This window comes from Molossus molossus, unplaced genomic scaffold (assembly GCF_014108415.1).
Source record: "Molossus molossus isolate mMolMol1 unplaced genomic scaffold, mMolMol1.p scaffold_m16_p_12, whole genome shotgun sequence".
NCBI classification, from domain to species: domain Eukaryota; kingdom Metazoa; phylum Chordata; class Mammalia; order Chiroptera; family Molossidae; genus Molossus; species Molossus molossus.
In genome coordinates, this window is record NW_023425347.1 from 10152611 (window position 1) to 10167298 (window position 14688).

General features: G+C 48.4%; 1 protein-coding gene across 4 annotated transcripts in view; it reads right to left on the reverse strand.

The window, feature by feature from the left end:
• LYRM4 (LYR motif containing 4) overlaps positions 1-14688 on the reverse strand; it is a 163319-nt gene that overhangs the window by 12727 nt on the left and 135904 nt on the right. For 3 of the 4 annotated variants that reach the window (XR_004958969.1, XR_004958968.1, XR_004958970.1), the window contains exon 3: positions 2109-2429. Coding sequence is in view for 1 of the 4 variants with exons in the window: in XM_036256966.1 (XP_036112859.1) it covers positions 2361-2429 (69 nt within the window). In the remaining 3 variants the exon portion in view is untranslated. Of the gene's footprint in view, positions 1-1306; positions 2430-14688 lie in introns of those variants that run through there. The other variant, XM_036256966.1, reaches the window with a different exon arrangement.

Genomic DNA, 14688 nt, shown 5'->3' on the forward strand with positions numbered 1-14688 from the left:
TGACATGGGTAGACATAATCTTTTAATATGAGCCTGAGGATGTGGCTCCAGACTGCTTATGCTCAACTCACATGAATTAAACTGATGGGGGGGCGCGCGCGCAGTTCAGGGCATGTGGGTGACACTGTCACAGCTATTTTATTTTTTTGGTTTCTAAAATTTAGCTTGAGAACTTCATTTTTTTATTACAGATGTCACTCCTTTCCCTCCCCCTTGACACGCTTCTCCCCACTCCCACCCCCCACCCTGGTCTTCATCACACTGTTGTCTGTGTCCATTGGTTATGCATATATGCACATAAGTTCTTTGGTTTATCTCTTCCTATCTCCCTACCCCCCATCCCTCTTCCCTCTGAGGTTTGTCAGTCTGTTCCCTACTTCCATGTCTCTGGCTCTATTTTGTTCATTATATTCTTCTTCTTTTTTAAAAATCCTTACCTAAGGACATTTTTCTATTTATCTTCAGATAGAGTGGGAGGGAGGGAGAGAGGAAAAGAGAGAGAGAGAGACATTGATGTGAGAGAGACACATCAACTGGTTGTCTCCCACACCACCCTGACCAGGGCCGGGGACAAACTGCAACCAAGATATACATCCTTGACCGGAACCGAACCCATGATTCATTGGTCTACGGGTGACGCTCTAACTGCTGAGCCAAACCAGCCAGGGCTGTTCATTATTTTCCACAAATAAGTGAGATCATGTGGTACTTGTCTTTCTCTGATTGGCTTATGTTGCTTAGCATAATACTCTCCAGGTCCCTCCATGTCGTCTCAAAGGATAAGAGATCTTTCTTTCTTACAGCTGCATAGTACTCCATTGTGTATATGTACCACAGCTTTTTGGTCCATTCATCTACTGATGGACACTTGGGCTGTTTCCAGATCTTAGCTATTGTAAATAGTGCTGCTATGAACATGGGGGTACATATATTCTTTCTAATTGGTGTTTCAGGTTTCTTAGGGTATATTCCTAGAAGTGGGATCACTGGGTCAAATGGCAGTTCAATTTTTAATATGCTGAGGAAACACCATATTGTTTTCCATAGTGGCTGCACCAGTCTGCATTCCCACCAGCAGTGTTTTAGAGTCCCCTTTTCTCCACACCCTCACCAGCACTTGTCTGAGGATTTGCTGATGGCGGTGTCATAGCTATTTTAGAACCTATAAATATTTATATGAGCCTGTCCCAAACCTAGACACACAAATAAATAATGTATTCACATAGTACTGTTTACAAAAGGAAACAAAAAATCATTCAGACAGTGTCTGGTCCCTCATAAAAATCTCCAGAAGTCAAGTCAGTTATTTAATATCTTCTTCCCATGTTTTGAACGGATGTATTTCCATGGATAAATCCATACAATTTTTTTTTTTTTTTACCTGTAACATACTCAAACAGCAGAATTTCCCGAGCTGGCTAAACATTAAAAACACCAGGAGAGCTAAAAAACAACTGTACATATAAATGACTGTGCTCCACCTCTTACTAAGTCAGACTCCAAGGGGAGGTAAGCACCGAGAGATTTCTTTTCAAAAACTCTCATAATCTGCAGATGGTTCCAACTCCACGGGTGAACTCGGGAGGCCAGCAGCACTTCCTGAACTTCAGGGGCGCTACAGGGACCTCCAGTGTTAAGTGGACTATTTTGATTCAAAAGGTTTGGGGTGCAGCTCCCAGGTGGTACTGATCCTCAGACCTCTCTGGGCAGCCAGGGGGTGGAGTACCCTGCCTCTAGGTGTGTATCCATCTGCCTGCCATCCCTGTGGTTGCCTTGGGCCTAGGTATCAACTACAGGGTGCACTCACTGCCCCTCAGGCCCTGCCCTCCTCCCTGCTGCTCCCCAAAACTCTTCCGGTGCCTGGGCTTGCTTTCACAAAGGGAGGACTGGTCTCAGAGTGGAGCCTGCCTCCTGGTCACTCCTTTGCCCCTTGCTGGGCCTGCAGCAGGAAACCCAAGTGCATGGATCAGGAGGAGTGTGTCTGGTATAGTTTAGGGAGACAACTCTGTTTATTGTTAAGGGCTAAGAAACAAAGTCTGGAGACGTTCTGTACAAGTGGCGATGAGCTACTAAAGAGGGGCGGGTGGAGAGGAGACAATAATACACACCATTATTCTGAGTGAGCACCAGCTCTTCATTCTAACACTTGAACCAAGGAGAGACAGCCCCCTTTTCACAGGGGCTGCAGAAGAATGGAAACCTCACTCAAGTGATCAGTTCCTACAGGGCAGGCTGAGCAGGGGGTTATTATTTTAAGCTGATGCAATACGCCACTCATGGTCCGTTGGGAGCCCCCATCCCAAGCAGTGTGGATGCTGAAAGTGTCCACAGTTGCTGCCGGTGGCTGCCGGTGGTGGTCTTTAGGTTTTGAGCTTCTCTTGATTCTCAATGATAAGCTTGTCAGTCGAATACAGTTGGCCAATGTGGACCTGAGGGCAAAGAAAAGACAGATCAGGAACCACTGGATTCCATTAGCAGTGAAGGGTCAGAAAGCTCATTTCTGACATTTAAATACAAATGTCTGTCACCACAGGGCCATTCCCTGCTGGGAACGGCACTGTGGGGCAAAGTAGTCACTAGATTTGCCTTTGCAAATACTCTGCACATCGGGCAGGGCCTGAGGAACCGGCAAGCTGATAAGATAGAGACAGGGCAGAATTCTTTCTTATAAGTCAAAGGCTGGTCGGCTACTGCAGACAACAAATACCTATTTGTTGGGTGAAAGACCCAGCACCCCACCTAGGAGGCCTGAAGGTCTTGGGGCAGACAAGCAGTGACACCTACCGAACCCGAACCCCACACTGCGCTCGTATCTGTGAATTCGTGACTCCTCCCTCAGGGGCCCCCTCTGGGGGTAGAGACGGACCCCAGGAGAAAACCGTGCAGCAGCTGGCGGGTGCTGGGAAAGAGGGCAGCACAGGACCAGAGGAATTTAGAAGGAGTGGGACGCAGCCCGAGGGCGTTGGGAAGACTGCTCTGAGGAAAGGGACTTAGCAAGGCCCCGGAGCACACAGAGCGGGGAGTGGGAGCCAGGGGAGGGCGGAGCATTCCGGGTGGAGGGGATGGCCCCACTGAGAGCGGGTGCAGAGGCACCAGATGCTTTCTGCTTAGAGAAAGTCAAAGACATCGAGGATGGTGAGTGTGGGTGGGGGTGGGGGTAGAGGAGACAGTAAAAGGCAGGCTAGGGCCAGATCTCGGATGCTAACTCACTCTGAGGAAAATTTTAAAGTGTTAAAATCAGAGGATGGACGTAGATTTGTGGTCCAAGATCACTTTATGTCAGTGTGAAGGCAAGGGCCCAGCAGAGTGCATGTGAGAGCCCTGGCCAGTCCGGCTCAGCAGTTAGAGCGTCTGCCCACGGTCCAGAGAATTACTTGAGTGACATCCAAAACAGGGACTCAAACAGTAGCAAGGTGAAGACCAGCTGGTGCAGTTATGGTCAGGATCACTACCCACTTTCCCCTGAGGAAAGGAGGCTCAGAGGAGTCCACCCACAGAGGAGCAAAGACTTCAATCTGACCAGCGCTTTCTCCTCGAGCTGCTCCTCTACCAGCTCCCCAACCAGCGCTGGCTGCCTTGGCACGGGTGGCACTGCTCCACGGCGGCAGTCACAGGCCCGCCAATGACGGGGGCAACGCACGCCGACTAAGACTGGAGGCAAGCACACGTAGCTGGGGCCTGCCCAATACCGATCTCTCTTAAAATGTGTGTGCACGCACATGTGAGTGCATGCACACAAACACACTATATATATATATTTTTTTTTATCCTCACCCGAGGACATTTTTCCATTTTTTGTTCAGGTAGAGTGGGAGGGAGAGAGAGGAACAAAGAGAGAGAGAAACATCGATGTGAAAGGGACACATCGAGTGGCTGCCACCCGCACAACCGACCAGGGCCGGGGACAAACTGCAACCGAGGTACGTGCCCTTAGTGGGAACCGAACCCGGGTCTCTCAGGACCACAGGCCGACGCTCTAACCACTGAACCAAACCGGCCAGGGCACAAACACACAATATTTTAATTTGAAATCATAACTCATTTTTACTACTTAACTTTGCAGATTTTTTATTGATTTTATTTTTAAAGAGAGAGGGAGGGAGAGGGAGAGAGAAATGTCGATCAGCTGCCTCCTGCACATCTCCTACACCAGGGGACTGAGCCTGCAACCTAGGCATGTGCCCTGACCAGGAATCGAACCCACAACCTTTCTATGCACAGGATGGTGCCCAACCAACTGAGCCACACTGGCCAGGGTACTAAACTTTTTTTTTTAATCCTCACCCGAGGACATTTTTCGATATTTTGTTCAGAAAGAGTGGGAGGGAGAGAGAGAGAAAAACATTGATGTGAAAGGGACATATCGAGTGGCTGCCACCCACACGACCCAACCAGGGCCGGGGACAAACTGCAACCGAGGTACATGCCCTTAGCAGGAACCGAACTCAGGTCTCCGGACCGTAGGCCAACGCTCTAACTGCTGAGCCAAATTGGCCAGGGCAACTTTGTATTAGAAACCTTAAGTTATTAACTGTTCTTTGAAATAATATTTTTATTTTATTTATTTATTTATTTATTTATTTTTTTATCCTCACCCGGGGACATTTTTCCATTTTTTGTTCAGGTAGAGTGGGAGGGAGAGAGAGGAACAGAGAGAGAGAGAGAAACATCGACGTGAAGGGACACATCGAGTGGCTGCCACCCGCACAACCGACCAAGGCCGGGGACAAACTGCAACCGAGGTACGCGCCCTTAGCGGGAACTGAACCCGGGTCTCTCAGGACCGCAGGCCGACGCTCTAACCACTGAGCCAAACTGGCCAGGGCTATTTTTATTTTTTATTTATTTTCTCATATTATTTATTTTTGTTACAATCAGATGTTCCCCCCCCCCCCAGATACCCTCCTCCTAACCCCCCCTAAGATTGCTGTCAATGTCCATTGGTTATGCATATATGCATATAAATTCTTTGGTGTATCTCATCCCTCCCCCCCTCCTCTGAGGTTTGTCAGTATGAACCGTACTCCTGTCTATGTCTCTGGGTCTATTTTGTTCATTATATTCCACAAATAATTGAGCTCATGTGGTACTTGTCTGACAGAATATTTTTAATAGCTGCGTAACATTCCATTGTAAATATGTACCATAATTTATTTACTCATTCTCCTTTATGCCATTTATAAAAGTATAAATCTTTTATCACATCCCCAATTTTGTTTCTTATAAAAGGTTTTTAGAAGTGGAATTATTAAGTCAACAGGTCTGAATATTTTTATGGTTTCTGATAGATCTTGCAAAACTACTTTCCCCAAAGGTTCACTTGTTTGTCCAGTTGAAACTCCCTTTGGCGGACTGTGTGAAGGTTGGGCAGCGCATTCCACCACGGAACGGACACACCTCCTCCCACAGAACCGGTGTGCATGCTGTGTTCTCCTGCTGGGGCCCTCCTGCTCTGCTCCCGACAGAGCCCCCACTAACACAGTTCAACAGTATTCGTTTCTCAAAGTCCTCCAGTCTAAAGGCTGGAGCCTTTGGGGGATAGGTGCTCTCTTGCAGAATGAAGATGAGGGGTGACCCAAAGCCCAAGTTTTAGGAAACTTTCAATCAAAGCAACCCTTCAAATGTATAGTCCAGTTTGACAGAAATATGAATTAATTTTAAAAATTTCATTCAGATATGACACTTTTATGGCTGATGAGGGGGGTTGTCGGGGGTAGAGAATGAACTAAGATCTTAGTGTTAATATTAAGAGGGCATAAAGATGAATGTCTTTTTATCTACCCAGGCACCATGGTCTGAGAGTTCCAGTCCTTGGAAGGCCGCCCGCCCTCAGCGCCATGAACTTCTTACTGGGTGCCATGAGACCTTAGGTCTTGCATCTCCCATGTCTTTGCTCCACCAGGAGCCACTCCATCAGGAAAGACTCACTCAATATCCACCAAGCAAAAGCCCACAAAGCCTTTGGGCCAGTGGTGGAAGCTTCCCTGGGTCCCCCCTGAAAACAGTTACTACACTTATTTGTGCCACCCACGTGACATGGTGGCCTCGTACTCTCACCGTCTGGGTGCCTGTCTCAGTTCCTCCGCATGAGCATCTGTGATGACTGGGTACCGGAGAGACTTCGCTGCCTCACAGCGCAACTGAGGACTGTGCCAGGCACACAGAAGGTGCTCAGCAAGTACTGGATAAAAGAATACAGTCTGGTATCCTGCTTATAAGGCTCTGTGTCCACTAGTTCCAGATCCTAGGTCTATAAGTGATCGTGAAGTGCTTTGGTGGTGAGCTCCTGGTGGAAATATGGAGATGAAGGCAAGTCAATAAACACAGCGACAGGACCATTTCCTGTGACAAGAATGATCACTCATTGTTAAGCAAAATCAAATGATTTAAATTTGGCCCAGCAGAAGTCTGGACATTACAATCCAAGGCTACGCATACAGCATTAACCCAGAGCAGTTACAGAAGAGGCAAGGGAAAATCATTCAGTTCACAAAGGGAGAAAGTATTAAAATGTTACCTCAAGGTAACAATAGCGCTGAGGCAGTAAGTGTTTGTGTAACGGTTCTGCCGCATTTATTTGGGTGGTAAAAGTGTCGGCACACCTCAGGGGCCAGCGGGGATCGATGCTGCAGTGCCGGTGGGTGCCGGAGCCTGTCACGCGGAGCTGCAGGTGAGAGGAGCTGCTGGCCAATGGGAGGGCAGGGAGCAGCTTGTTTGCAGTCCCTCCGGAACCCCACACCCCCTCCCTCAGACTGTCCCCACGCATACACTGGGCAGTAAAGCTGGTCACGCTTCTATGAACTGCAGGAGTTGGCATAAGAGTCCATTAGAAAAATACACAGATTACTCAGCTGCAAGTAGAGTAATGGGATGACTGGATGGCCTAGAAACACTATGAGCTCTGAGACTCATTCCACAAATCACCTGCTGGGGGAAGAGGAGGCAAGAACATAGAATGTCGCACAGTGTTTCGGGTCTTCACTGCTCACTCATCTGAAGCAAAGTGCTGTCTCCTGTGCAACACACCTCAGTCTGATTCAGATCAGAGGAGCTGGGCTCAGTCACCAGGGTGTGGGATTGGGGGCACTGATGCGGGGCCTCTGCTATTTCTGCCGAGTTTGCTGGGTTGTTATGAGAATCAAATGAGAGACTACACTTGAAGAAAATGTACCAAATGCCCCGCACACTTCCTAGGGTCCAAATACATTCAGAACCTTCATGTTGTTGGGAAGATCAAATAAGAATAGTATCAGGCACGTAGTAAGGGCTCCTTCAATGTTACTTATGTGCATGGCCCACCTACTCTCAGGCTGAATACACACCACAGGATCTCAGACCTTGGCCTCAAGGGGCTCCAAGGCTAATCACCCTGTGTCTGTAAGAGTCTATGATTTTGTAATTATTAAACGCACCCACACTGTGGAGAGAGGGTATCAAGGATGTCTGAAACCCCACCGGATTTCAAACTTGAGCTTCTTGAGCTGGATTTGAGTCTATTCTTCTCTCTGCTCTGCTCTGAGGGCACAGCTTCCTATGCAGGAAGGGCCAGAGCAGTCTGTGAGAAGGAGGTGCCCTATGCAGACAGTTATGCGAGAGAAGTGGACCCTGGCTTTGGTTGTGAAGCTAAGGGTAGAGTGCCCCTGCTTTCTTCCCTTCTGAGGAAGGGAGCCGCCCAGGCAGGAATGACCTCCTTTGATGGGGCAGTGCCAGACCTTGCCTTTGACTTTGTTATGATTATACTATTGCTACTAAGAAATAATGATAATGATGATAGCAGTAACAGTAACATTTAATGAGCACTTATTATATGCCAGGCACTGTTGTTGTAAGTATTTAATTAATTAGATTAATTAAAAGTATTTAATTCTTTGAATCTCAATAACTTTATAGGACAAAACCATTATCTTCATCAATTTACAGGTAAATTCCATCTTTGGAGTTTAATCCCCATATTTGGAAGGAGTGTAATTGCTTGGATGGGCTTGCCCTTCTATTTCACAAATAAGAGGCCAGCTTCTCAGTAGGTCACAGAAAATACAAGAAAAGACAGCTACAACAACAGTAGCACTCTTAGACATAACCTTAACAAGAAATGCATGTGATGTTTAGAGGAAAATGATAGAACTTGGAAATATAGAATATGTTTGAATGAAATGAGAAAATGCATTGTTCATGGAGAGACTGAATCATAAAAATGTCAATCTTTTGCCAAATTAATTTATGTCTAACACAATGATAACAAAAATCCCAATGGGATTTTTCTGTAAAAATGACTTTAACATTTATTCGAATGACTACGAAGCCAATAATAAAAAAGAACACTTGGAAAAGGAAGGTATTAAACTTTAATACTTAAACTTTAACTATAAACTTTAATAATTAAAGCATTCTGGAGACACAATTGAAACAGTGTGGCACTCACTGGCCCGAGAGGAGAGAAGTGGACAGAACAGGAGAGCCAGAAACCAGACCTCCATATACAGAAGTGGTTAACACACAAAACCGTACGCATGGGCGTGCGGCTCAGCTCAAGAGGCTTCGGGAGCTGGAACACCTTTCAAGTCTCCTGTGGATCTTTGTGTAGCAGACGTGTCCTGCTCCACATGGTATTCACTCTCACTTTAGTATAAAATGTTACCCCAAGTTGTCAAGTGACCCTGGCCTTCCAGAGATGCACTTTATTTCTCTAGTGCCTTCGGGTGCCTCCTCACACCTGGCTGAAGAGGTAGGCTTGTAGGCATTACACTTTCCTAAGATAACAACTTGAGAGGGCTTCAGAGGCTCCCCCCAATCCTTTGAGCCACCAATATAAGGAATCTTTGATGGCAGAATCTCCACTTTTGGTATCCTGTCGGGCCACGCGTGCTGTCTGCGCCCGTCCGCCTGCTGTGTGGAAGTAAGCAGGTGTCCCTTGTCTGTCCTGTAAGCACACGGTCTGCAAACCACACAGCAGTTCTCTGGGGAGACCCCAGGGTGGAGAGTTGCTGTCACAGCCTTGTTATAGTCAGGTCGCCCACTATGACAAATATTTTTCAAACAGACCAGTTTTATCATACTTCATGTCCCTAGTACTTTTTAAAGAAGCAAGCTGAAATAGGGATACATAAAATTATATATACTTTTCCCTGTCTTTTCTGTTTAGCAAAAGGTTTTTATAAAACCTAAACTTATGAATATAGATCTTCCTCTAAAAATAGCTCCTGATCCCTGGCTGGTGTGGCACAGCTGGTTGGTGTGTCATCCATGCACTAAAAAGTGGCGGGTTCGATTCCTGATCGGGGTGCATACCCAGGTTGTAGTTTGATCCCTGGTTGGGGCTCATATGAGATGCAACTGATCAATGTTTCTCTTTCACATTGATGTGTCTTTCTCTCTTTCCCATCCTCTTTCTAAAATAAAAATAAAAATAGCTCTCAGGGCACATGCCTTTTTCTTTCTTGAATCCAGTAGCCTAGGTTGTTTTAAAAAATGTTTACATATAATACTACTACTTTAATTCTGACATCATTTTATGCCACAGAAGAATACATGCACGCAGGATATAAACCAGATCCTTGAAAATCCAGTCAACAACTAAACGTTCTGCTGGAGGAAGAAGGCCTGTTCAGAGAGCCCAGGGATGGAATAGCTTCCTCTCCCCATGCACACCCCATCTTTGTTCAGCTCTGCAAGCCTCGAGTTTGAGATCCTGCATATTCCTAACACGGAGGGCGCTGGTGAGGAGCTGACCTTTCCTCTCCTCTGTAGCGTTCCCGGCAGTGCCGGCAACTTCGCCCATCTTCCCTAAATCCACCTGACAGTACCTGACCTGCTTCATCCTCGCTGGCAGAGACCCGAGAGAAGGCAGACGCAAGGCTGTGCGTGTACCACACAGAGGCTCGCGTTCTTGTCCCAGTGCCACTGCTGACAGAGCCTCTTCCACTCTCAGCGGCCCGGTTTGGAGGATGAATTCTATGGTTGCGCTGTCAGACTCCTGGGCCACTCTGTTGTTTTCTGCATGTCTGAAGACCACCATAGATGGTCTCGGCTGCATTCCAGGCCATCGCAGTAAAGGAATCAGACCATTTCAATGGGGGTTCCCATCCGACACGCAGACTTCCCTTTTGCAGACACACATGTAAGGCAGTGGTTCCTAACGAGGGCTGGGCCCCAGGACCACAGGGTCAGCTGCCCAGAACACAGGTGGCCCGGCCCACTCAAGGAGTTTCTCATCAGGAAGGTGAGGGGTGGGGCCATGCTGTCGTCATGCCCTTGCCCCCATGGGCACCCCTCGGTGAGAACGAGCATTGAATCCGAGAGGATTCAGGCTGAGCCTTCATCATCATTATTTTAGAACTATGATCAGTTTTTTTCTTTTGCAGTGGGTGAACTGAATATTTAAAAAAGAAACCAAGGTAGATATTTACCGGCCAGGTGTACTTTGGGTACAGCTACAAGACCAGAGCGGGGGAGAGATGTGTCTTCACACTTTATAACGTCACTCTCAGATGCCACACTGTTAACGAAGGCCAGGGGATACCTGCTCCTGTCCTCCACAACCTGTTCTTTAGAGGTGCCAGGCACGGTGAATGATGTCTACCTGCTGGTCCAGACCACGGCTCGGGGAGGGTGGCCAGTTAGAAAACAGGAGCCGGTGCTAGCTGTCCTCCCCCCAACACTCACCTCCCTCCCTCACCCGCGGGGTGGGCGCCGGGCTGACTACAGTCCCTGGGGTTGGCTGTGAAGCATTATATAACGAAGGCTCGGAGAGATGAGGTGTCCAGACGTGCAAGCACTTCATGTTGGATGTTAGCAAACTGCCACTCAGTCACCAAGCCCTTCTCGGAACTGGGCAGAACTCAGGACCCAAACATTACGTCAGAATGCAACCTGGCACCTCCCCGGGACGGTAACAGCAAGAGCCCAGGCAAAGTGCCAGATGTCCCATCGATAGTCATACTTCTGCCCTGAGCTCAGGGCTTCAGGTCACCAAACCACAGCAGCAAGGCCAGAGCCCGGCACTGCTGTCACTGGTACAAGGAACGCAAACTCCCGGGGCGGTGCTGGGACCGGTCTCCATCAGATGTTGATCACTTGCCTGGGGAATACTGTTGACAGACTTTCTGGGGTAACTGGGCTGCTTTGTGCTGTCTTCCCCTTCCAGGACACCTTTGTTTCTGGAGACTTGTGGAATGACTACTTGATTCGGTCCTGCTCTGCCTCCCCACCAGTGACGAACGAGGGCACTGCCATGCGGTCACAGCACAGAGCAGCCACCACCTTGTTTGACTCCGCACATTCTCAGGTTTGGGGGCTTCCAGGTTTGGGGCCAGCATCACTCCAGATGTCTGTCACAATCACAGGCCCACCATTGGCAGAGCAGTGAACACGCAGACCCAAGGTCAAGGTTACAGCACCAAAGTCAAGGTTATAGCACCAAAGAAGCAACACTCAACACAAAGGAGTTTCCAGAGTACCAACCAGAGCTGCATGTCTCTTGTTTTTTAACTTCAGGCCTGTGAAATGTGCTGATTTACTGGCCTCTTAAAAACTGTCCACGATGAGTTTTTGCTTCTTCATGTTAAAAAGTCAGGGATGAGCAAGAGGCCCCAGAGGAGACCAGAGTATCTCCTCCCCTGCGGTGCTCACACCTCTCCTAGGCCCAGCCCAGCCTCTCCGACCATCACACACTCAGCAGTGTCTGACCGATGCCATGGCTGGGGGCAGCTGCCCTACCTCCACCTCATGGGCTGACATCATCAAGGAATGGTGGGGAACAACCAAAACAAACAAACAAACAAACAAACAAACAGACAAACAAACAGACAAACAGGAAGTCAGTCCACACGCTCTCCTACAACTTGCCCTTTCAAGCTCAGCATCTCTGCACGTCGGGACACTCATACCTCCTTCCTTTTTGACGGCTGCCTTGGATTCCTTTGCTCCCATCCCTGTGAGGACCTGCTACGTATCATCCAGGGACACCAGAACAGACAGTCAGCAACATCATTTTCCCAGGGCTTGGGAGCCTTCTAGGGATGATGTTAAACCTTACACAACATTGCGTCTGACATACCAACACCTCTGATTAAGTGGGCTCCCTTCTGTCTCCCCCACCCAGAAGTCAGGTTGAAAAGTACACCAAAATGGACATGATATAAAGACACCATCATGAACCAGAACCTCTGGCAGGGCCTCAGCGGGAGCAGCGGGCCCAGACGCCCTCAGAAGCGATGCCGCCCAGCCTCTAACCCAGCACACACTCCCCCAGCACACCCAGCTGCGCCCAGTAGCTCTGCTCCTGGAAGCCCTCTGCAAGGGCGGTGTGGAGAGTGGGAGGGACTGGGACAACCGTCACCAGCAGTGATGGGCAGTAAGATGTGGGTAGCCACTGGCCAGGACCTCTGCTTAATGCTACTCAATCCCTATTATATCCTAACCCTGAACCCCTACAAGAGCTATCATCTTCCACAGGGTCTAGGAGACTACTTAAGTATACATGTAAGTGGGGGACAAAGGAGAAACATCTGTAACAAAAATTAATTAATTAACTAAAAAAAATAAAAATAAAAAAGTAGTGCCCTGGCCGGTTTGGCTCAGCGGTTAGAGCATCGGCCTGCGGTCCAGAGAGACCCGGGTTCGGTTCCCGCTAAGGGCACGTACCTCGGTTGCAGTTTGTCCCCAGCCCTGGTCGGTTGTGCAGGTGGCAGCCACTCGATGTGTCCCTTTCACATCGATGTTTCTCTCTCTCTCTCTGTTCCTCTCTCTCCCTCCCACTCTACCTGAACAAAAAATGGAAAAAAAAAGTCCTCGGGTGAGGAAAAAATAAAAAAGTAGCCAGACTGGTGTGGCTCAGTAGTTGAACGTCGACCCGTGTACCAAGAGGTCACCACCAGTTCGATTCCTGGTCAGGGCACATGACCAGGTTGTGGGCCAAATCCCCAGTGAGGGGCACGCAGGAGGCAGCCAGTGTTCTCTCTCATCAATGTTTCTCTCTCTCTCTAAAAATCAATAAAGAAAAAAAATTTTTTAATAAAATAAAAAGTATACGTGTAAGGACGCTTGGGAATTTTCAGAAACGTCTGTGGGAGGGAGACCACTGAAAAACAACGGCCTTGTTGCCAGGGCGTAGGGAGAGCGGATGCTGAGCCACATGCACAGACTTGTTAGAATGGTGAATGACTCCCACAGGTTGGTAAATGGCTGCTGCTCAGGGACCTCCCTTTGCCACTTCTCCCTCCTCCAGGATGCCTGGAACTCACACTTAGGGTCCCTTCCTCCCTCCCTCCCCCAGGTGTCCGGCTTGGTGGGCTGCTGGCCTGTTCTGGTTCAGCCAGCTTTCATACCAATTGGTCACTGCCTGTGCCAGACTGCTGGCTAAACATTCTGAATATCACCTGTGGGGTAGGGACTTTGAAGAATAAATTTGGGCTGTTGCTGAATAGGTATGCAGAATTTGTAGTGACAGGCTGCTAATCATAAATCTCATTTTATTACTTATTTCTAGCATTCTGTAGGGGAGATGTAAAGACTGCTGTACAGAATGGCCTGTATTTTGCTCCAGCAAGTTATTCCGGATGAGGAAGGCAGGGAAGGCCAGCCCCGTGTGGCGCTCCTTGGCATTCCTCAGTGCTCAAGGGTCAAGGGCAGGGCAGGGCGGCTTTCTCTCTTACCAAGCCGCCTCCTCGGTCCCTGGGCTCTTACAGGATGTGGGGAATGTGACTTCAACGTACACAGCCTTGGCACTGTCCCAGGTATGGAACATATCTTCCAATGCGAAGATTCAATACCGGAAGGGTTCTAATGCCCCCACACAGAAGCATCGAAGCTGCGGTCAGCACACCTCTTCTGTCATGCAGCTGTTGTGCTCACTACTGCCCCCTACCACTTAACTGCCAGGAGGGACGGGACTTGCCACAAGGTGGATGCTGCCCCGTGGATGAAATAACCAGTTCTGAAATATCCTGCTGAGGGGATCAGCACTCAAGAACTCAACTGCCAGCTAGACTCCCTGACGGGGGAAAGAACCAGGCTTCTGAATCACAAGCTGCCAACACCTGCCAGGAAGCAGCGGTGGCCAGGGCACACTGCCTCTGCTGCCACGTCCTGCTTTCACTTGCCACAGAGCAGGGCAGGCTGCAGCCGTAGATGCCATGGGGCGCAGGCCCAGCTACCTGGGTGCCGGGGGCCAGCGCAAGCCTGGTACAGGACTGCCCTCCACTGCCCCGCAGAACAAAGAAATGAGAATGTATGCCCATCCCAAAAGGTATTCAAGAATGTTCACAGCAGCACTATTCACAATAGCAAATGGTGGAAACAACTCATCAACTGATGAATGAGTAAATAAATGAATGTTCATACAATGAATCCATGCAATGGAATATTATTCAGCTGTAAAAAGGGATGAAGTACTGACACATGCTACAACACGGATGCCCCCTGAAAACATCATGCTAAGTGAGAGAAGTCAGACACATAAGGCCATAAACTGTAAGATTTCTTATATATGACATACAAATAGGGAGATCCGTAGACAGAATGTAGATGAGCAGTTGCCAAGGGCTGGGGGTGGGGTATGAGAAGAGAATATGGAGCCACTCCCAATGGATATTGGGTTTCTTTGGGGTGCTGGAAATGTTCTAGAATTGATTATGATGATGGTTGCATAGGTCTGAACATGATGAAAACCACTCAATATATACTTTAAAT